Genomic DNA, 21,238 nt, shown 5'->3' with positions numbered 1-21,238 from the left:
GATTTTTCATGTATCTGTAATAGAGTACTTTTCTGGTTTAGTGGCTGAATTTGTATTCTAATATCCAACATACTGTACATTTGTAGAAGTTTTACAACGCTTGCCATTGAAAACAATGGTGACGTTTGCATTATCTCCTTAATAATAGTCAATAGCGTGGGTTGCGTGACATGTACAGATGTAGCAAGACTTACTGTCCTCAGTGTCGCAGACAAACAAGCAAATGTTAGTGGCGCTTGGGACAGTCTTCCGCAATCCTGCTGCGTGTGGTCCATGCTTCTCCATGGGAAAGCAAGGTGCTACCTGAATATGTTTCTAAAGTAAGTATTGTACTATATTTGAACAGTACCTGGAAACACAACAATAATAATAATAAATAATAATAATAGCATGTTCTTGTATAGCGCTGCTAGTTGTACGTAGCGCTTTACAGAGACATTTTTGCAGGCACAGGTCCCTGCCCCGTGGAGCTTACAATCTATGTTTTTTTTGGTGCCTGAGGGAGATAAAGTGATTTGCCCAAGGTCACAAGGAGCCGACAATCTCAGTGTCAGTCAGTGTCTTTACTCACTGAGCCAGTCCTCACAATGTAATATATTGAAATATAAAACACTGGGAGAGGCGGGGTAGCGGGTTCAGACCCATTTACTAAGAACTCTTAGAAAAGTGGTCATTAAAAAAAAAAAAAATCTGTTTAATGAAACTTACATTTTGCACCATTGTGAAAACTATTTCTTATTCCATTTTCTGCTAAATGGGCCAGCATGACTGCACATCAACTCACTTAAAACCGTTTAGTGGCTGACGGCTAATTTCAACATTTTACACAACTTTAAACTAATTGTCATTTTTTTGTCATTTGTAGAGCATACCAAAAGTATCTGCTAAACAACAAAAAGTTTATAAATCATACGTATCACTGGATCACCTTGAGGAAAATCGTACTTATAATATCACCATACAATCCATAACTGATGGCAATATTTTAGGTACTAGATCTTTTTTTAAAAGTAAGTATATACACACTGATATATGTACAATAACAGGAAAGTGGGCTTCATGTTGGTTTCGTACTTTTAAATAATCTTGTTTTATTTTCGATGCTTGGAAGTGAGCTGAGATTGGGTTATTAGTCTTATTAGACACGTTGATAGAAGTGCATACACATGTATTCTTGTTTTTACAGCACTTGCAATATAGACAACAATGTAAAACAATATATTCACAATTAATGCCTTTCCTAAAGTTGCTTCGACCCTCTGAATGCCCCAGGACACAGTGACTACGTCATGCCCCAAGAGGTATGTCATTCCTGCTTAGATCGCATCCTGTATTCCCATGGAGCGCGGGACACAATCTGCTAAGTAGTGAAACGAAGGACTCCTCCTTTTCTGTTTCCTGGGAAATGACTGCCACGGTCACGTGACTGCACTGTGCCACACGGGCCATGACCCCGCCGATACTCAAAGTGTTAAATCAGCTATCTCTGCTACTTTTTTTTACATTTATATATACACAGTATGTGATTTTTGGTGTTTTTTGTTTTTAAATATCTTATTTGAAACAAGAGGTCTTCTAGATCTGAGATATGACCCGCAACAATCCAAGCTACAAGGATACCCCATCTCCTGAGATATTTAAGTTTGAAATTCCATTTTAAGAATACTTGTCAACAATGTGGCCACTGGGGTCAGCCTCACTCTGGTGGCCAATAGAAAGCCATTAAATCCTTTTGAGATAACATTGTAGCTTCCGATTGGTTGACCCCACAGCTATCTCTGTTTTTCCTTGGAAGTACTGGCAAAACTAAAACAAATTAAACCATTTGGCAATTGGGGGTCTCACTGTGTTTTGTGGGACAGCTCTGGAGAACCCCTGGTTCATATATGGTATAAAAAAAAGACTTGAATTTGTGGGGGATAATACAATTTCTGGCACTGGAGTTATAGCTGAAATAAAGGGATCTGTTTATCAAAGTCTCCTGGGGCAAAACCAGTGCAACCAAACTGCACAAGATTTATCAAAAAATACAAGCACCCTGCTCTTAATGGGATTCTTTTTTTTTATATGTAGCACCTTTTCACCCACCCTAAGTGAGATCATGTAGCTACCGGTGTATTCTGGTGCAGGTGCATACCTGTTTGGTAGAACAGAAGGCCTGAGATCTTCCCGTGGTATAGGGAGACATCAGGACAAGCTATCAGGGGTGGTTCGTCAGTCAGCGCAGCGCCTCCAGCCCAGGATGATCCTGGTGTAGCCAGGATGAACCTCAGAGGCAACTCTTCTTGGTAGTTCACACTCCAAGCTTCACACCAGAGATGGTATAACTGGGGTTTATTTGATTAAGTACAGCATTACAGGATACATTCCCTGAAGGCAGTACCCCGGGCTTGAGGCCCTGAGCACCCCTCCTCAGCATACCTTACCACCTCAGTCCAGAGGGCCAGAGAATTAGTAGCTGAAGGGTTTGGTGAAAGAATGGTGCTCAAAAGTGCTTGGGTCCGTATACATTAAATGGAGGGGAGCACATACTGGGTAATGACTAATCAGATAGTACCAGTACTAAACCTATAAGGGGGCTCTAAGAATACCCTGAAGGTGGGGGTAGGTTGCCCAAAGACACCCTCCCCCTACCACATTGGGTTGGCCCCAGGTAAACGTACTCACGATACTTTTATCCCCCAGTGGTTCCCTTCCAAAGCGTGCCGCTGTATCCAGGTAAGGAGTCCAAATGCGAAGAGTGTGCAGCGCACAGCAATAAGTGAGGGTAGCAGGTCTGGCAAACAAAGTCCTTTATTGAGAAGCCATAAAATAGAGGGCTGCAACCCTTCTACGCGTTTCGTGCTAGTGCACTTTATCAAGAAGAAACACGTAGAAGGGTTGCAGCCCTCTATTTTATGGCTTCTCAATAAAGGACTTTGTTTGCCAGACCTGCTACCCTCACTTATTGCTGTGCGCTGCACACTCTTCGCATTAGTAGCTGAAGGGGACTTGGCTCCATCTATATACATTTTGATGTTGCATTTTGCTCACATTTTGTCCCAGTTTTGCAGCAGGGAGACTTTGCTAAATGAACCTGAAAGTAACTTAACACAGTACTAAGGAGCTGCCACTGAATCTCAAACGGAGGTCTGTCTTATCTATGGTCAGCACCTTATTCAGAATCATCCATATACTTTCTGACCTGTAGGTAATTAGAGGATTATTTGTGTTTGGACTTGGCACATTCATTAAAGTGTGATAGCCATTATCATGTGTTACCAGCCATTCATTAGAGCATCCATTAGTAGCCAATAATTGGCTATCATGCTTTAGTCACCTCTAACATTTGTTTTTGTAGAGGCCTGGATGTTTTGGATGTTTTGGGTGTGGTGGGATTTCATAATACATCCTTTTTGTTTCCTTTGTATGTTTGTCTGTTTTCATTCTTGAATGACACAGTAATAACACATATATTGTTGTTCCCTGCAGATATTATAAGTCTGTCCAATATCAAGACAGTTGTGACAAGCACATCTGTGTCCTTCAACTGGAACACGCTTAATGGAGACTTTATTGTTTCCATTTTATTAAATAACTCTGCTCGATTGATGTCGCAGAAAGATGCTTTTTACGAATGGGGCAATTTGACACCTGGAAGTATTTACAATTTTGTGTTTGTGTTGAAGCAGCAACATTTTGGATCTATAAATGTTTCTCAAAATATTAATATTCCGATTGAAACAGGTAAGTCCATTATGTTTCCTCCTGAATATCTTGCTGGGTCGCCAAATATATTTTGTTATACATTCTGTAGCAATCATTTAACATTTGTATCTTCGTTGTCTGGGTTTTTTGAGTAAACAAAATAATCTAAAACATTATTTGAAATGATGATGAGTTTATTCTAGCATCTGTAAAATGTCATGCAGGATGATCTCTGTAAATTAGTTTCCAATTTGTTATTGGCATACAGTGTTTTTGTATAGAAAGAAAAAATTGTAAGCATCCTAGAGATTAAACGAGAGTAGCCCAATCAAATAGCAACAAAACTGTGCAACAGACCACACAAAATGATCAATATTTCATGTGATTAAGGAGAGATCTAAACCAAAAATACAACACTATACAGTCTTCCTTGTTCCTTCATTTAAATATGTATGTGTATACTGTATGTCTATTTATTTTATTTATAAAATGTTTTACCAGGAAGTAATACATTGAGAGTCACCTTTCGTTTTCAAGTATGTCCTGAGCATGATGACAAATACATTAAGTGAGCATGATGACAAATACATTAAGTGAGCAGGGTTATTATACATTATATACATGATGTAAAACAAATATATATTCACTGCACTTCTCCATGTAAGGAGCATGCTGTTGGTGAAAGAATTGGCCATATATATGTGAAAAAACAGAAAGTGAATTCCTGCGCTTCTCACATTGGGATAGCCATAAATGGGGAAATAACTATACATAGTGCAAACTAAATCTGTAAGACAAAGGAGACTTTTGGTTACATCCTTTGATCAAATAATGCCAAGCCTGCTAACCAACGTCAAGGTAAGTCTCAATATATACATTATATACAATTTATTTTATTTATATAGCACCATCCAGGTACTGTGCATAGCGCTTCACAGCACGTGACATAATAATATAACACATAGTGGGAATAAGCACTTCAGACATCAAAGTAACAATAGGAAAGGGAATCCCTGCCCGAAGAGCTTACAATCTAAGTGGTAAGTAGGGAGAACTTACAGAGACAGCAGGAGGGTGTTCTGTAAGTGGTCTGCATTGGGCCGAGGTCAGTGCATCTGAGATGTATAGTATCAGGCAGTGAAGCTACCCATATACTGTACAGTACTTTGTTAAAGTGAACGGTCCTAAACGTGGAGAGAGAGGGTGCCAGTCAGATATTGAGGGAAAGGACATTTCAGAGGTGTGGGGCAGAGAGTGAGAAGGGTTTTGGCAGGAGAGGATTTCAGATACAAAAGGGGTAGACAGATGACATTCTTGAGCAGAATGCAAGTCAGGCAGGTGTATAGTGAGAACATAGGGCTGAGATGTAAGGAGGGGCAGAAGAGTGTATAGTCTTAACAGTGAGGAGGAGAATCTTGCAAGTGATACATAGTTTAATACGAAACCAGGAGAGGGATTTCAGTAGGAGAAATGCTGAGATAGATTTGGAAGACAGTAAAGTGATTGTAGCAGCAGAATTTAGAATAGATTGTATGGGGCATACACAATTTCTGTAAGCTCTGAACTCAACAGCCACCACGTCATTTATATTGTTTTAAAAGGAGTGCTATTGGGTGTGACCTAACATTTACTATTAGGACCTGGAAAGGGGCCATGCCTTGGTGTGGCTGCAGGCTTATAACGCTTTGGACAAAAAGTTTAACTAAATGGCCCATACTTATGAGAAGACAAACATATAATTATTTAACTATATACTTTGTCATTTGCATGCAGAATGGGGACTTTTTGTTTTTGTTGTTGTATACAGTAGATTGCAGGTGAGAGGCAGGAAGGCTGGACAGTAGAAGGTTACAATAGTCGAGACGGGAGAGAATGAGGGACTGCATTAGAGTTTTAGCAGTAGAGGGAGAGAGGAAAGGGCATATCTTTGAAATGTTATGGAGGTAAAAACGACAGGTTTTAGCTACATTGTGAATGTGAGGAGAATGTGAGGGAGGAGTCAAATGTGACCACTAGACAGTTTGCTTGTGATACTGGGTGCATGACAGTAGTGCCAACAGTAATGTAGAAGGGGGCAGTAGGGCCAGGCTTGGGAGGAAGTTTGAGGAGCTTCGTCTTGGACAAGTTAAGTTTGAGTCAGCAGAGGGCCATCCAGGATGATATAGCAGAGTGACATTTGGAGACTTTGGTCTGTACAGCAGGTGTAAGGTCAGGGGTTGAAAGGTAAAATTGTGTGTCATCAGCATAGAGGTGATATTTGAACCCTCGATATGTGATAAGTTTACGTAAAGAGAGCGTTGAAAGAAATAAGAGAAGAGGTCACAGGACAGCGCCCTGGGATACACCCATAGAGAGATCTACAGAGGAGGAGGTGGTAGCAAATGAGACACAGAGAGTACAATGAGAGAGGTAAGAGGAGATCCATGATAGAGCTTTGTTACCAAGCATATAGAGAATGTGAAGGAGAAGAGGGTGGTCTACAGTATCCAAGGCTGCAGAGAAGTCGAATAATATGAGCAAAGTATAATGACCTTTGTCTTTTGCAGCATGAAAGTTATTAGTTATTTTGTTGAGGACTGTTTCAGTGGAGTGAGCAGTGCGGAAGCCAGATTGTAGAGGATCTAGGAGAGCAGTGGCACGTCCCAGGGGCTCCAGCTTGGGGAGGAGGGTGAAGGGAGTCGGGACCCTCCCTCCAGACCATGTATGACCCCCTAAAGTGGGTATAGTGTCCCAACGCTCTTCCCCACACCAATGAAACGGATTGTCAGGGAGAGAGTGGACCCTATGTAAGCAGCCCTCTACCATCAATGTTGCAGCGTCATGGCGACACGACATCACATGGCGATGCATTAACATGGCAATGGGCCGACATGTGATGCAGCACCCCTTAAGGCGCCTTAAAGGCCCCTTAAGGTGTAGTTAAGTTACTGTAGGAGAGAGTAGGTGGTGAGAAAATGGAGTAAGGGAAAGAACACCAGACATTCAAAAAGTTTAGAGGCAAAAAGCAGGAGGGAGACAGTGTGATAATTAGGGAGACAGGTTCTCTTATACCCAGGAATTCCTGCAAGCTTCTTTCTGTTTTACTAAACAATAATATTTAGAACACTGAAATTCACAATGGAATTGCATCAATGATTTTGTTTTTTGTGACTGAGGAGATCCCTGAAAGAGTGTCACTTGAATGGAATTTATTGTACTAATATTTGCATTCATATATTTTAATAATGTCAAAACATTATACAGTATCTGAAAGAGATATTTTTTTCATGAATAATTAACCAACTAACCATTGCCAAAGTGACTTGTTCTGGATTTTAGTTAACTCCTCAAGCAAAATGGTTATTAATAAAATAATGTTAATATTTATTACAGGGTTCTGTTCAGGTGGCTGGGTTGCATTTAAGAACAGTTGCTATAAAATTAGCCTAGACAGCAAACCGTGGGATAAGGCTGAGCACAACTGTGAAGCGTCATATACAGGAGCACATCTTGTTAACATACAGAATAAAGAGGAACATGTTTTTGTATCTTCTTACCTTCATGGGATGAATGAAATCATTTTACTATGGAGTGGGCTCACTGATTACAGGGTAGGTAGCATTCCTTTTTCTCAAGGTTTCACTTGCTGTTAATGAAGTATTCCATCAGCCATCATCCATCACAAAGTTTCTGTATTGACTAATCCTTTCGTCTTTTTCTGTCTGAATCAAATGGTATCTTTTGTTTTTTACATGTAGCCCATTCGGCTCAATGATGCCTACTATACTCAATGATTATTACTACTACTACTAGTATGTATATATGTATATCTTTATTTATACATCACCATCCATGTACATAGCGCTGTACAGCACTAACACATGTGACATAATAGGAATAAGCGCTTCCTACAGTACATACAAAAAAAGGGAAGGAGAGGGTTAATTCCCACTTGTGATGCTAACCAGGAGTAGGCAATGTTTGATCATGATATAAAAATATAAACATCTTCATAGCATAGGACAGTTCATAAGACTCAGGATTCCAGATAGTCCAATGTTAAACACACTCCCATAGATTATGCCACTAGCCATATAGGTAAGTCTTATGTGGTGGTCTAGGTAACTGTGTGTGGGACTGATCACATAAATGAAGTAAATGGATTACTCACTGCTGACCTTGGGGATATCCTGGTCCTGTCCTGCGTGCTCCTACCAAGGAACAATTGAAGAGAGTACAGGGAAAACGGCGGTGCATCTGCTGCTGCTGCTGAAGATTGGAAACCACAAACTGCAAACCACAAAATATCCTAGGTGCAAAAATTTATTTTAGGGCACAGTAACAGCCAAAAAGAACACTCTGACGCGTTTCCCTACGGTAAGTAGGGGGCGCATAGTAGAAGTTCACTGACGAAGATCACAAGCTCATTGCATGGGTAAATACAATTTATTTGTACTATAGTAAGAGGACAGAATGTTTTTTTTTTAAATGTATATTTCAGAATATTTCCGGCTATTTGAATATTGTCTTGGATAAATCGTTAATTATAAATTGCATGTGTACTGCATGTGTACTGCATGTATACTGCATGTGTACTGCATGTCTGGCTTTCGTGGCCTGCTGTAAATTATTTTACTTCTTAAAACTCATTGCATGTTCCTATTTTCTCTACTGTCAAAGAACAAGGCAGCTAAAAGTGGTTGAAATGTATTTAATATTGGTAAACAGAGCACAATGCTTTCTAACATTATATCCCAGAGGTTCTCAACTCCAGTCCTCAAGACCGCCCAACAGGTCAGGTTTTAAGGATATTCCTGCTTCAGCACAGGTGGTTCAATCAGTGACTCAGTCTTTCACTGATGCACTGATTTAGCCACCTGTGCTGAAGCAGGGAGTGACTGATTAAACAACCTATATCCTGAAAACCTGACCTGTTGGGGAGTCATGAGGACTGGAGTTGAGAACCCTTGCTATAGCCAATTTAAAACCTTGCCGCATTTACCCGATTCAGTTTCTCCCACACAATGCTGAATATTTCTCAATGTTACCTGTTGGAATATACTGATATGTTAGAGAATTGGTTGTTATTCCTCCTATTTCCATCACAAGGTATTTGCCCTTAATTTTTTCCCGCTCTTTGAAGTAGGGGTTATAGATTTTTTTTTAGTAAAGTACATAAAAGTACCATATCTAGCACTTGTTCTGGAATCAAAATGTTTTTATAATGAATGCTTGTATGGTATACCTATGCCATTTTCTATTTCTAAGATTTGAGTTTAAAAATATCTAAAATTGTGGCCCCTGAAAAAAACCCTTTGCTGTTAACAATAACGTAGTCAACTTCACATTAACTATAGCTTTTTATTAAATTACTTTGTAAAAAAATGAGTAATTCAGTATTAGTTGATACCTTTTTTATTTGGACTAACAATTAATATTATAAGATAAGCTTTCCGGGGTTCTCTTTCTTACTCAGGTCAGGTCAAGGTATCCCCTAATACTGAAGTACTTTACTCTGGACTGGACTAACATGGCTATTTCTATTTAACTTGTAAAAAATGTAAATTTATAAAACAATCTGCTAAAGTTAGGATTACCAAAAATAAACAACTAACTGACATTTTTTAAATAATTTGAATTGTGTCTTTCATATGTTATTGTTTTATAGGTTGAAGGGGAATTATTATGGACGGATGGATCGTCTTTCAAACTAGAGAAAGCTGAAGTGTCATCTTTGTCTAAGTTACCTAAAAATGAAACCGACTGCTATGCTTTTCAACAAAATGCAACGGGTCCAAATTATTTCTACACTGGGTTTTTCTGCCATGTACACTTGCCATATCTTTGTGAATATGAGTGTAATTGTTTTTTTTTATATTACATATAATGTAGAAATGGACAAAATTGTGTGTGCAAAATCAGAACATTACAAAACCCAACACAAAACTCTTTAACAGTTTTAGAACCAGAACTTAAACCCCTCAGAAGAGGAAGGCGTTTAGAAGAAGAGGAAGGCGTTTAGATTCTTTAAGTCAGAAGGGATGGAGACATCGTATCAGAATTATAAGGAATGTAACAAAAATGGCAAAAGGGCAATCAAATTAGCAAAAATGGATAATGAAAAAAGGATTGCAATAGAAAGTAAGGTCAACCCTAAACAGTTCTTTAAGTACCTTAATAACAAAAAAATGAGAAAAGAAAATTTTGGACCCTTTCAGTGTGAGATGGGTAGGCAGATTATTGGAGATAAGAAAAAAGCAGAGGTATTAAACACATTCTTTGCCTCTGTGTTTACCAGGGAAGAATCAAGTTCAATAGTAGTGCCGCAGGAGGAAGCCACAACCTCCATATTACTGAACAATTGGTTAAATGAGGAAGAAGTTCATAAGCGACTTGAAAAAATTAAAGTAAATAAGGCACCTGGCCCTGATGGCATACATCCTAGAGTTCAGGAGTTAAGCTCAGTAATAGCCAAACCTTAATATTTAAAATTCAAGGACTACATTTCCACAGGCTCAGTACCACAAGATTGGCGTAAAGCATATGTGGTGCCTTTATTTAAAAAGGGAGCTAGATCACAACCGGGGAATTACAGACCTGTAAGCCTGACTTCAATAGTTTGGAAACTTCTTGAAGGTTTAATACGGGATAATATTCAGGAATACCTAATGGAAAATAAAATTATTAGTAATAGTCAGCATGGATTTATGAAGGATAGATCATGCCAAACTAACCTTATTTGTTTCTTTGAGGAGGTAAGTAGGAATTTAAACCAGGATAATGCAGTTGATGTGGTCTACTTAGATTTTGCATAGACTTTTGATACGGTTTCACACAAGAGGTTGGTGTACAAAATAAAGAAAATTGGACTCAGTAATAATATATGGACCTGAATTGAAAACTGGTTAAAGGACAGACAACAGAGGGTTGTCATAAATTGAACTTTTTCAGGTTGGGCTAAAGTCGTGAGTGGAGTACCTCAGGGCTCGGTACTGGGACCCCTGCTTTTTAACTTGTTTATTACTGACCTTGAGGTTGGCATCGAGAGCAAAGTCTCCATCTTTGCTGATGATATGAAATTGTGTAAGGTAATAGAATCAGAGCAGGATGTAATTTCTCTTCAGAAGGACTTGGAGAGACTGGAAACGTGGGCATGTAAATGGCAGATGAGGTTTAATACAGATAAATGTAAGGTTATGCATTTGGGATGCAAGAATAAAAAGGCGAATTACAAATTAAATGGGGATAAATTGGGGGAATCCTTGATGGAGAAGGATTTAGGAGTGCTTGTAGACAGCAGGCTTAGCAATAGTGCCCAATGTCATGCAGTAGCTGCAAAGGCAAACAAGATCTTATCTTGCATCAAACGGGCAATGGATGGAAGGGAAGTAAACATTATTATGCCCCTTTACAAAGCATTAGTAAGACCTAGCCTTGAATATGGAGTACAATTTTGGGCACCAATCCTAAGAAAAGACATTATGGAACTAGAGAGAGGGCAGAGAAGAGTCACCAAATTAATAAAGGGGATGGACAATCTAATTTATGAGGAGAGACTAGCTAAATTAGATTTATTTACATTAGAAAAGAGGCGTCTAAGAGGGGATATGATAACTATATACAAATATATTCGGGGACAATACAAGGAGCTTTCAAAAGAACTATTCATCCCACGGGCAGTACAAAGGACTCGGGGCCATCCCTTAAGGCTGGAGGAAAGGAGATTTCACCAGCAACAAAGGAAAGGGTTCTTTACAGTAAGGGCAGTTAAAATGTGGAATTCATTACCCATGGAGACTGTGATGGCAGATACAATAGATTTGTTCAAAAAAAAGGTTGGACATCTTTTTAGATAGGAAAGGTATACAGGGATATACCAAATAAGTATACATGGTTAATATGTTGATCCAGGGATTAATCCGATTGCCAGTTCTTGGAGTCAGGAAGGAATTTATTTTTCCCCTTATGAGATATCATTGGATGATATGATGATATGATGATATGACTTTGGGGTTTTTTGTTTGCCTTCCTCTGGATCAATAAGTAAGTATAGATAAAGGATAAAGTATCTGTTGTCTAAATTTAGCATAGGTTGAACTTGATGGACGTACGTCTTTTATCAACCTCATCTACTATGTAACTATGTAACGAATTATTTTGAGCCAAAGTGATAAAACCAGGCCAAGTGCCTATCTCTAGGTACTTCTCCCATATCTTTTTTTCATTATTTTAGATTTTTCAGATATATTATTTTAGTTTCCTAATAGTTTTTATGTTATCATGCTTATTTTAAGCCTGTATCGTGCTACTTTAACATTTTTCAGCTTATTTTTAGATTTTTCTATAATTTGGTTAAAAATCTAAACCAAACAAATCGAGTTTTGGCAAAATCAGAATCAAAACCAAAACTCAGAAACAAAACTACAGTACTTCCAATACCAAAACACAAGCATTTTTTTAAAACTAAAACCTACACAACACAGCAGTAAAAGTGCCACCCTTAATATTATGGTTATTTTAAAATACGTAAACGTTAAGGAAACTATTCTCTAAATGTAGAACTGTTAAATTGGCATTGAGCGGTGGTTTGTATGTGTACAGTATCTCTTCATGTCAAGCTATTTTGCCATATTTTCTTGCTTATGCCACTGAACGAGATGAATCCAAACAGTACGTTTTACAAATAGCAATGCATTAGCCCATGTTCACTGAGCATGACACATGAAGGGGCACTAAGGTGCCTTATACTTATGCTGCTTAGTACACATAGACCATTCGCCGGGACCTATGAAGCCGTAGTGCAGGACATCACACACAATCTGCTGCTAATGTCCATTCAAGTCAATGGCAGCTGCAGCCATGTCACACACGAGGTCCTGCACCGCGTCTTCATGCGTCCCAGCCATCGTGCTTTATAATGCCCTCTAATTCACTCGATCCATGTGCTTCTCCTAGTAGAAAGTAATGTACACCGAACAAAATATATATGAAGTGAGAGAGCCAGGTTAGGTGGCAGAAAATAGAATTTGTTCGAAAATATAGGGGGACAAATAAAATTCTGTATTTGGTCAGATTATATTTGCAGTGACTCTCATCTCCTTCTTTTCTTTTCCAGTTCCACCTCTCCCAGAAAACGTTACATTTTTATTGGAAGATGTCATGGAAACTGAACTTGTCTTTACTTGGACAAATATCCCTAACTGGTCTCAATCAGGATTTTACCCTTTCATTAGATATATGTCAAATAGAACAAATGAGCATTTTCAAAGTGTGTCCCCAAATTCCAAAGAGATGTCAATTCTGCAACTGGACCCAGGCCACAAGTATAGTTTTATTTTGTGTATGAAGAATACATTAGGGTCTCAAAATAATTTAAGTCCAATTCTTTCAATAGAGACAAGTAAGTTACCATGTATTTATTTATTTATTAAATGTTTTACCAGGAAGTAATACATTGAGAGTTGCCTCTCGTTTTCAAGTGTGCGGGCCCTAGACTTTGCCCGGGTTGCCCGGGCTACAGCAACGCCCCTGTTACAGATACATGGTTACAAATACATGGTTAAATGAAGAAAAAAATGCACGTCCATGACTTTGGAACTTTAAATTGCCTCGGGCGCACGCCCCACGCAGAGGCACAACCAGTATGTCCAACAACTCTCCCGCGAGAGGAGACAAGAGCCGCACTCCACAGGTCTATTTCAAAAGTAGAAAAATATTTATTTAGACAAAATCGACGTTTCGATCCGTAACTTGGATCTTTAGCAAGATGATCTTGATAAAGAGCCAAGTCAATTTTGTCCGAAATAAATATTTTTCCACTTTTGAAATAAGACCTCTGGAGTGCGGCTCTTTTCTCCTCTAGAGGGAGGTTGTTGGACATACAAATACATAGTTACATTAAATGAATGGGGTTATACATTATATTTAAAGACATCGCATGAACAGTTAAAGATAATATATATTATAGGCGAATGGAACAGTTACAGACCAGATTAAAACGTGAGACAGCTTTAGCATGCATAATAAGTACCATGTTATTTAATTAGTGAATGCAATGGAAATGTCTAAAACTACTATGGATATATATGCTGAGTTTATCTGAGCAATGCATTTTTGTAATAAACAACTGCCTTTGTACATGGTAGAACTGCATTATAAAGGGCTACATGTTAATTCTCACTACCAACTAATACTTAGACAGTATAGATCAGGTTGTCCAGATAAGCACTTTATTTGGCTAAAACGTACATTATTGTGGTAGGAATACTTGGCAAAAAGCATCCAGCTAGATGCTATTTTTGACATTCATTCTGATGATTCTAAAGTATATCACATGGGAATTAAATATGTTATTGTTATAAAGGATTTTAATATTTAGAAACATACATATGTGAGCCTTTTAAAATATCCAAGAAAAAAGTAGCAGGTTTATCCTTTATTTCAGAACTTTAATGAAGGAGATCTTAAACCAAGCACTCTTGTGAATAGGAGCTGCCTGGCCACGACTCGCTAATAATATATGCTTCTAGGTGTGTCTTGTCCCAACAACAGTGCAAGTGGTAAAATGATAAATAGTGTCATTTGCACTAGTGCTTTGTATTTGAGACACTTTTTTTTTAATTCAGCTGGGACAGCTTTCACTTATTGCTGGCCTCAATGCCACAAACAAACCAGGTATTTTATAGCTCCAAACTCTTTGCATGTTATAACAACCTATTGTAATGTTGGCAAATTATTCTTAAACAAGGCTTGGGGACCTTGACCCCACTGTTTTAGATATGACCTACAATGTTTTAGCATTGCATGTGGGTCTCCACTGGTTACTGAAGGTAGAAGGAGAGTTACGTTGTTTGAAATTTGCCTTATATTTCCAACATATGCATTTCGGAACTTACTAAATATGTTTGTACTATTTATTGCTTTCCCTTTCCAGGACCGTTGCACCCTAGAAATTTGCAGGCTAGAAACATATCATCAACAAGCATATTGTTAGAGTGGGATCCACCAGCTGGCCCTTTTGGGGCATTCTACTGTGGATACTTTTTGACAGTCTGGGATTTAGAAGAAAATACATTAATAACTTTGATGGAAGCAAAAAAGAAAACCTCAACAACAATTACAAAAGTCAAACCATACCAACAGTACCACATTTATTTACAAACTATAGCGGAAAGTGGCACATTGAGTTCCATTGAAAGTTTATCAGTAATAACAGGTATGCATTTTATCTTACACTAAGCTGCAAGGGTTCCACTTAGGCATGTTCTATAGTGCCGTGCGTGCGCTACACCGTGCGCGCGCGCGGAATTTTAGTTGGCTGTCGTGAGTCAGCCCTTCTATACGAGGGCCGCGCGCGCACACGGCACGGAGAGGGGAGCCGACAGGGAGCGAGGAAGATGGGGAAAATAATCTTTTCACGCCGCGACCGGCGCTAAATGTATGTATAAGTGTGTGTGTATATATATGTATGCATGTGTATGTATGTATATGTGTATGTATGTATATGTGTGTGTGTGTGTGTGTGTATGTGTGTATGTGTATGTGTGTATGTATTTGTGAGTCTGCACAAACTTATTAAATATTTTATTTTTACCAATTGTTTTTTTTTTAATAAATAATAAATTACACATGCACACACACACACACACACACACACACACACACACACACACACACACACACACACACACACACACACACACACACACACACACACACACACACACACACACACACACACAAACACAAACACTGTACCTTCCCAGTATACTGCCCCTCTCAATATATTTACAAAAAGCATGCGGCATGTGCACGTGCGTTCGCATTAGGCACGCGCGGCCACACGGCCGCATGCTCTATATAACAGCCCTTAGTTTTATGGGTAACTGGAAACAAGCTTAACAAATCTTAGTAGTCTTATTTATCATGTGACGAGAATGAAGAGTAAAGTTAAAGACAGACACTTAATAATGGTAAGAAAAGTGAATTCATGTATCTACATCACTGTTTCTCAATCCTCTTCTCAGGACACCCCAGCTAGAACAGATTTGAGGAACAATTATAATGCACACGTTTACACTAATCCTATTTATGAATGTGTGATTAGCTGGTTCGCCTAAACCAGTGATTCCCAACCTTTTTTGTTTGGAGGAACCCTTGAAGTATTTAAAAAAATCTCGGGGAACCCCTATCTGGCTGACACATATTAGGTTCGACTGCGGTAAATAACAAAATTTCACACCTCACGAGCCCCCTCTATTTCCCACCCTCTATCCATGTATTTCTCTCCTCTCTGTCTCACTCACTCTCCCCACCTCCCGCCTTAGATGTATTTCTCCCCTGCATCTCACTCTTACTCCCTCTTTTCCTAACTCACTCTCTCCCCCCTCTCTCCTCTCCCTCGCCCCTCCCTTCCATCAATTACCCCACTCTCACTCAGTCCCCCCCACAAAATACATACCAAAAAACCCCACCCCCCTAAATACATATAACCCCACCCTGCAATACATAATAAAAATACCCCGCCCCTCCAATACATATTAAAAATGCATCCACCCATACATATGAAAAAAGCCCCCGCCAATACTGTACATATTAAAAAGACCCCCGCCACCCCAATGCATTTTAAAAAGACCCCCACCCTCCCAATACATTTTAAAAAGTTGCCCATCTCCTCAATACATATTAAAAAACTTGACTTACTGAAGACACGTGGGGGGGGGGCTGCTGCAGACAGCCCGCGGAGGACAGAACAGACTCAGTGCCGGGAAGGTGTGTGTGTGGGGAGGGGGGGAAGTGTGGTGGGAGGGGGGCAGAGCAAAGGCTGACGGTAGGGTCCGGGAGGGGGGGAGAGTATGCCAGTAGGGGGCGGGGGGGGGGGGCGGGGGCAGGGCTGAGGATCATGCCTAGGTCCCGGGTGACTTTGAGGGAGGGAAGACACGTGGGGGGGGGGCCCTGCAGGCTGCAGCACCACTACCCACGGCTGGTGCAGCTGGGGTCAGCGTTGCTCTCCTCTCCTGTTCTCGCGGGCACGACTCCTCTCGACACCTCCCCCTGATGACGTCACTGCTCAACGTCCAACTCCAGGTCACAATGCAGACGGGCGGTAGTAGCTCCATCCTACGCTCCATCACTTCGTCAGGGGTAATGCAATTTTGCACATTGTCGCAGAACCCCGGACACTGCCTCGCGGAACCCCAGTGTTCCGTGGATCCCTGGATGGGAATCACTGGCCCAAACCATAGCTTGATAGGAGTGTCCTAAAGAGAAGGTTTAAAAACATGGATCTATCTACTCAATTATAATATACTAGAATAAATTCAACCATTTCCTGACTATTCTGGTCACTTTGAAAATGAGGTGTCAAAAGTAGATTTATAGGAAAGGTGAAATATGTATTTTTCTGAAGGCATGGTGGACCAGATACTGTACATGAAAGAGGTTGACAGTGAAGAAAGATATGACAAGTATTTGTTACTTGTGTCTAAGTCAAACATAAAAAAGTGTTTCTTATATTTGACACAGATTGTTAATGTTTTGATGTTGTAAAACAGTGAACACAATGTGCACAATGACACAGAATTGATCAATTCTATAGTAATACATGTATAATGTAATTATTTTCTAATATATATTGACACTCCTTAAATTTCAAGCTTGTATTGTACATATAGGAAAACATGGGAGCAGAGGGTCTTTTAATATATTGTGCATTATGTACATGAACATTTACAGTGGGTGAGAGCCAGGACTGCAGTCCTGGGCCTAGAGGACATGGCTGGCTGAGCTTAGAAGTGAGGCCCAATTTCCGGCCAGGGCTGGCCAGGCCATTCCCTTTGCTGGACACCCTCCTGTGCTTCACTTCCTGCTGGGAATGGGCCCTGACAGGGTCCGTCTGCCCCCCACTAACCCCCTCAGTCCGGGCCTAGGTGAAGACTTAATTCCTGAGCCCAGGAAAACCTGTTGGCAGGACTGATTATTTAACCCTAAAATATATTGGCATTTCCTAAATTCCAATCTGATACCTACACATATCGGGGGGGATACCTGAGCCGAGGGTCTTGGCACATTGATAACAAGAGGCCTATTCATTTAGCTGTGAGTTTGTCCATACAGAATTGCCCAAAAAGATAATGTTTTTTTGACAGATTAAATAATTGCATATTTCTGCAGATATCTACATTGATCATGCAGATTCTTATTTTTATTCGTTCATATTTCTCTTTCCTTCTCTTTCCACGTGTCTCAGCTTTTTTCCCTTATCTAAAATGCTGTTTTTGCATGGTTTGGATATCTGTGACCTGTATACGATGAGAAGTGTTTCTGTGTGGGCATCGCGTAAATAGCTTTCTTGCAGCTTAATGAATAGGTCACTAAAGTTTATATCGTAGCTGTAGGTTAATGCTATTTTTTCATTTAAAGTTCAAGTTCAGATTATTCGCTGCTTAGAGATTGGATATTTAACAAATAATTTGATAGCCTGACATACACAGAATGACATTATTTACATAACAGTAAAGAAATAGTATCATATTTTTCCCACACAGGTGTTAGTCCACCCCGAAGAGTCCTGATTAAACCCACAGAGGTAGAGGAAGAAAGTATCATTCTTCATTGGGAACCACCACAAGAAATCAATCAGTTCTACATAGAAGTAAAACCTTTCAAGCAGGCAGCAGCAGCAGCAGTTTCATTTTTCGTAAATAACACAAACAAGTGGAAAATTGGTTTCCTAGTGCCTGGTATGACCTATGACATAGGAGTGTCTGCAGTAAAAAATGGAAATCGGAGTGAAATGATGAGCATCCAGCAGATTCTAAGTATGTTTTTAAAAATAAATATTTTTGGAATGTGTTAAAGCAGCAAAACGTGAAATCATATTTTTTTTTAATAAATCAGTTCTGTAGTATTAGATCATACTTACTGCATTTTTTTTATTTTATAAATGCAACTCTTAATGCCATTTTTATTGAGTTTTAAAGCATCCTTTGTTTTCTAGAGCAGGTTTTTCCACCTCTCCAGCAGTGCAAGATCTTTGCAACACTTTCCTGTTTGGGATCATTTGTTGCCAATATCCCCAGCAGTTTGAGTGGTAAACTGTAAAAACAGATAATGTTACCTTAGTAATATAAGGATACATTGTAGCTGCTGAGTTACACTGACTGAATCAGACTTTATGTTAGACACACAATCTGGATTGTTACAGATGTATAACAGGAGCACCAAACGATTGTTAGTTTAGGTAAGAATGTAGAATTATACATTGTCAGATGATTTACATATAAAAATAAGAAAAAAAGGGGAATCTAGTATTGCTGCTTTAATGTTCAACAATGTTCAGGTTACATGCTATTCTCTTATAATGTATATATATATAAACCTACATTTTGGTGGCAACTAGCCCTTTAAAACAGGATTGCGGATTTAATAAAAATGTAGTTAACTGTATAGAGCCATTTATCATGCTTCCCAAAAGTACAGTTTCATCGAGGGGTTGTGTTTATTGCCTGCTATAAGCCACTATATTTTGTAAACACCAGCAATGATTGAAATAAGATTTATATTAATTTGGTGTGGGGGTCACTGCAACAAGGTCTCATCATAAGAACAGCTTTGTTCTTATAAATATTTCATTGTTTTCCTTTGAGAGAGTTTACAATCCTTGTCAATCAAGAATACTTACTGGGGGGGGGTGAGTTTTTTCGGGGGGGGGGGGGGGGGGCGCAGGCGGTTGCAATTGGTCCCACGCTCTTCCCCACGGCATTTAAATTAATTGCTGGGGGATCGCGTGGGGCCTCTGCAACAATAAAACTTAACGGGATTCAGACGCTGTGACGTGTTTTCATGGCAATGCGACATCAAATGACGCCGCAGGGTCATGTGACATGACGCCACAGGCATCAAATGACACCGCGGGTCACATGACCTGACGTCACATGACCCTGGAACGTCAGTTGACGCAGCCGCAAGGTAGGATAGGGGGTGCGAGCTCCAGAGCAGGCCAGACAGAGAGGTGCAGCAGTAAAAGTTTGCACTCCCCTGACTTATACATATGTATGAGAAGCATAATTGTTCCTGGGTAGAAGCGGAGAGGGTTACTTAATTGCATTTCATTTGTATTTGTAGTTTTATTTCCACAAATATGGGTACATCCAGTTTTGTAAGAACAACAATTTACATAGGTGCGAATGCTATTGAGGTAAATCCCTACTCTGGCACAGAAACACACATACAGTGCAAATTTGTATTTTATTTACCATACAAAAAAAAAAAAAAATACATAGTCATCCATGTATGACAGTTACACAGCTTACATTTTCTCTGTCTATTTTCAGAAAATATGTTATGTCTGGGTGTCTCATTATCTTAATAATGTAGCTAAACCATATAATAGTGTTTCATAATATGTCTAATGTCACTTTTGGAATCTGTTTCTTATTTATAAATATGAACTAAATAAAAAGAAAATGTACTAAAACTTGTATTTTCTAAAAGTAGCCAAAATGACGGTGTATAATATGGCTCACCTTGACAAAATTTGGATTGCCACATTATACTATACTGAATTGCAAAGTTTGAAAAACAAATCTCATGTTTTTGTATACTTATGTGAGTGGTACATGATTTTTCAGGATACAACACAAAATGGACACATAAATCATTGTTATTATATTGCAAAAATATGAAAATCTCCTTCTGTCATGCAAATGGCAACTATCCCTGGCACGCAAAGAGTTAAATAAGCTTGATACAATGCAATACTAGAAAAAATGGGTGTATATAGCGCTAAAAGGAATACACGTGGTAATGCAATAATAAGTGATACAATGTGACCCTACACAAAAATAATAATAATAAATAATAATAAAAATATATAAAATATAAACTTAGGCTGCCAGGTGACACTAACTCCAAGACACAGTTAGTAATACAGAACACAAATAAACAATACAGACCGGCGCCAATATAGTCCAATGGTAGATATTAAATGTCCAATAGTGGAATATTCTCAAACGAAGGATAGCTATCCTTTGTTTGAGAATATTCCACTATTGGACATTTAATATCCACCATTGGACTATATTGGCGCCGGTCTGTATTGTTTATTTGTACAATGCAATACTAGTAGAATATGAGTCCTTGTTATAAAAATACATACATGCGTGCCCACAGGCAGGGGAGTGTGTGGGATAAGGATTAATAATAACTGTCTGCCCAGAGGTTGTACTCACCTTCTAGCAGAGTACTCACTACCCCAATACTGTAACTTCACACTACACCCCAGTTATACTGCCACGCCAGGAGTCATTTAAAGAATACCTGGTCCCCTAGAAGGATATACAAATGATCAAAAACCCAATTTAGCAAAAGGTGTGTGAAAATGTGTGAAAATGTGTGAAAATTAGTGCAACCCCTTCAATGGTGATGGGTTCAATTGGAGCTCAAACACAGTACTTATTACATTTTAGATTTAATATAACATAAGGGTGTTATGGTGCTTGTAAAAAGAATAGCAAAGAACATACAGGTCATTAGGTAAGACATGTATACAATGAAAATCAAAAGCCTATAC

The 21,238-nt window shown here is 39.1% G+C and overlaps 1 protein-coding gene across 1 annotated transcript in view; it reads left to right on the top strand.

Moving 5' to 3' along the window:
• Nucleotides 1-21,238, top strand: part of PTPRQ (protein tyrosine phosphatase receptor type Q) — a 363,399-nt gene that overhangs the window by 6,407 nt on the left and 335,754 nt on the right. The window contains exons 4-10 of the mRNA XM_075600515.1: nucleotides 866-1,010; nucleotides 3,472-3,726; nucleotides 7,060-7,277; nucleotides 9,335-9,524; nucleotides 12,782-13,066; nucleotides 14,600-14,881; nucleotides 18,213-18,485. Coding sequence (XP_075456630.1) covers nucleotides 866-1,010; nucleotides 3,472-3,726; nucleotides 7,060-7,277; nucleotides 9,335-9,524; nucleotides 12,782-13,066; nucleotides 14,600-14,881; nucleotides 18,213-18,485 — 1,648 coding nt within the window. The remainder of the gene's footprint in view (nucleotides 1-865; nucleotides 1,011-3,471; nucleotides 3,727-7,059; nucleotides 7,278-9,334; nucleotides 9,525-12,781; nucleotides 13,067-14,599; nucleotides 14,882-18,212; nucleotides 18,486-21,238) is intronic.

Source organism: Ascaphus truei, chromosome 5, assembly GCF_040206685.1.
Source record: "Ascaphus truei isolate aAscTru1 chromosome 5, aAscTru1.hap1, whole genome shotgun sequence".
Classification (NCBI taxonomy): domain Eukaryota; kingdom Metazoa; phylum Chordata; class Amphibia; order Anura; family Ascaphidae; genus Ascaphus; species Ascaphus truei.
The sequence above is the reverse complement of the archived record's forward strand: the minus strand, read 5'-3'. Positions and strand labels throughout refer to the sequence as shown.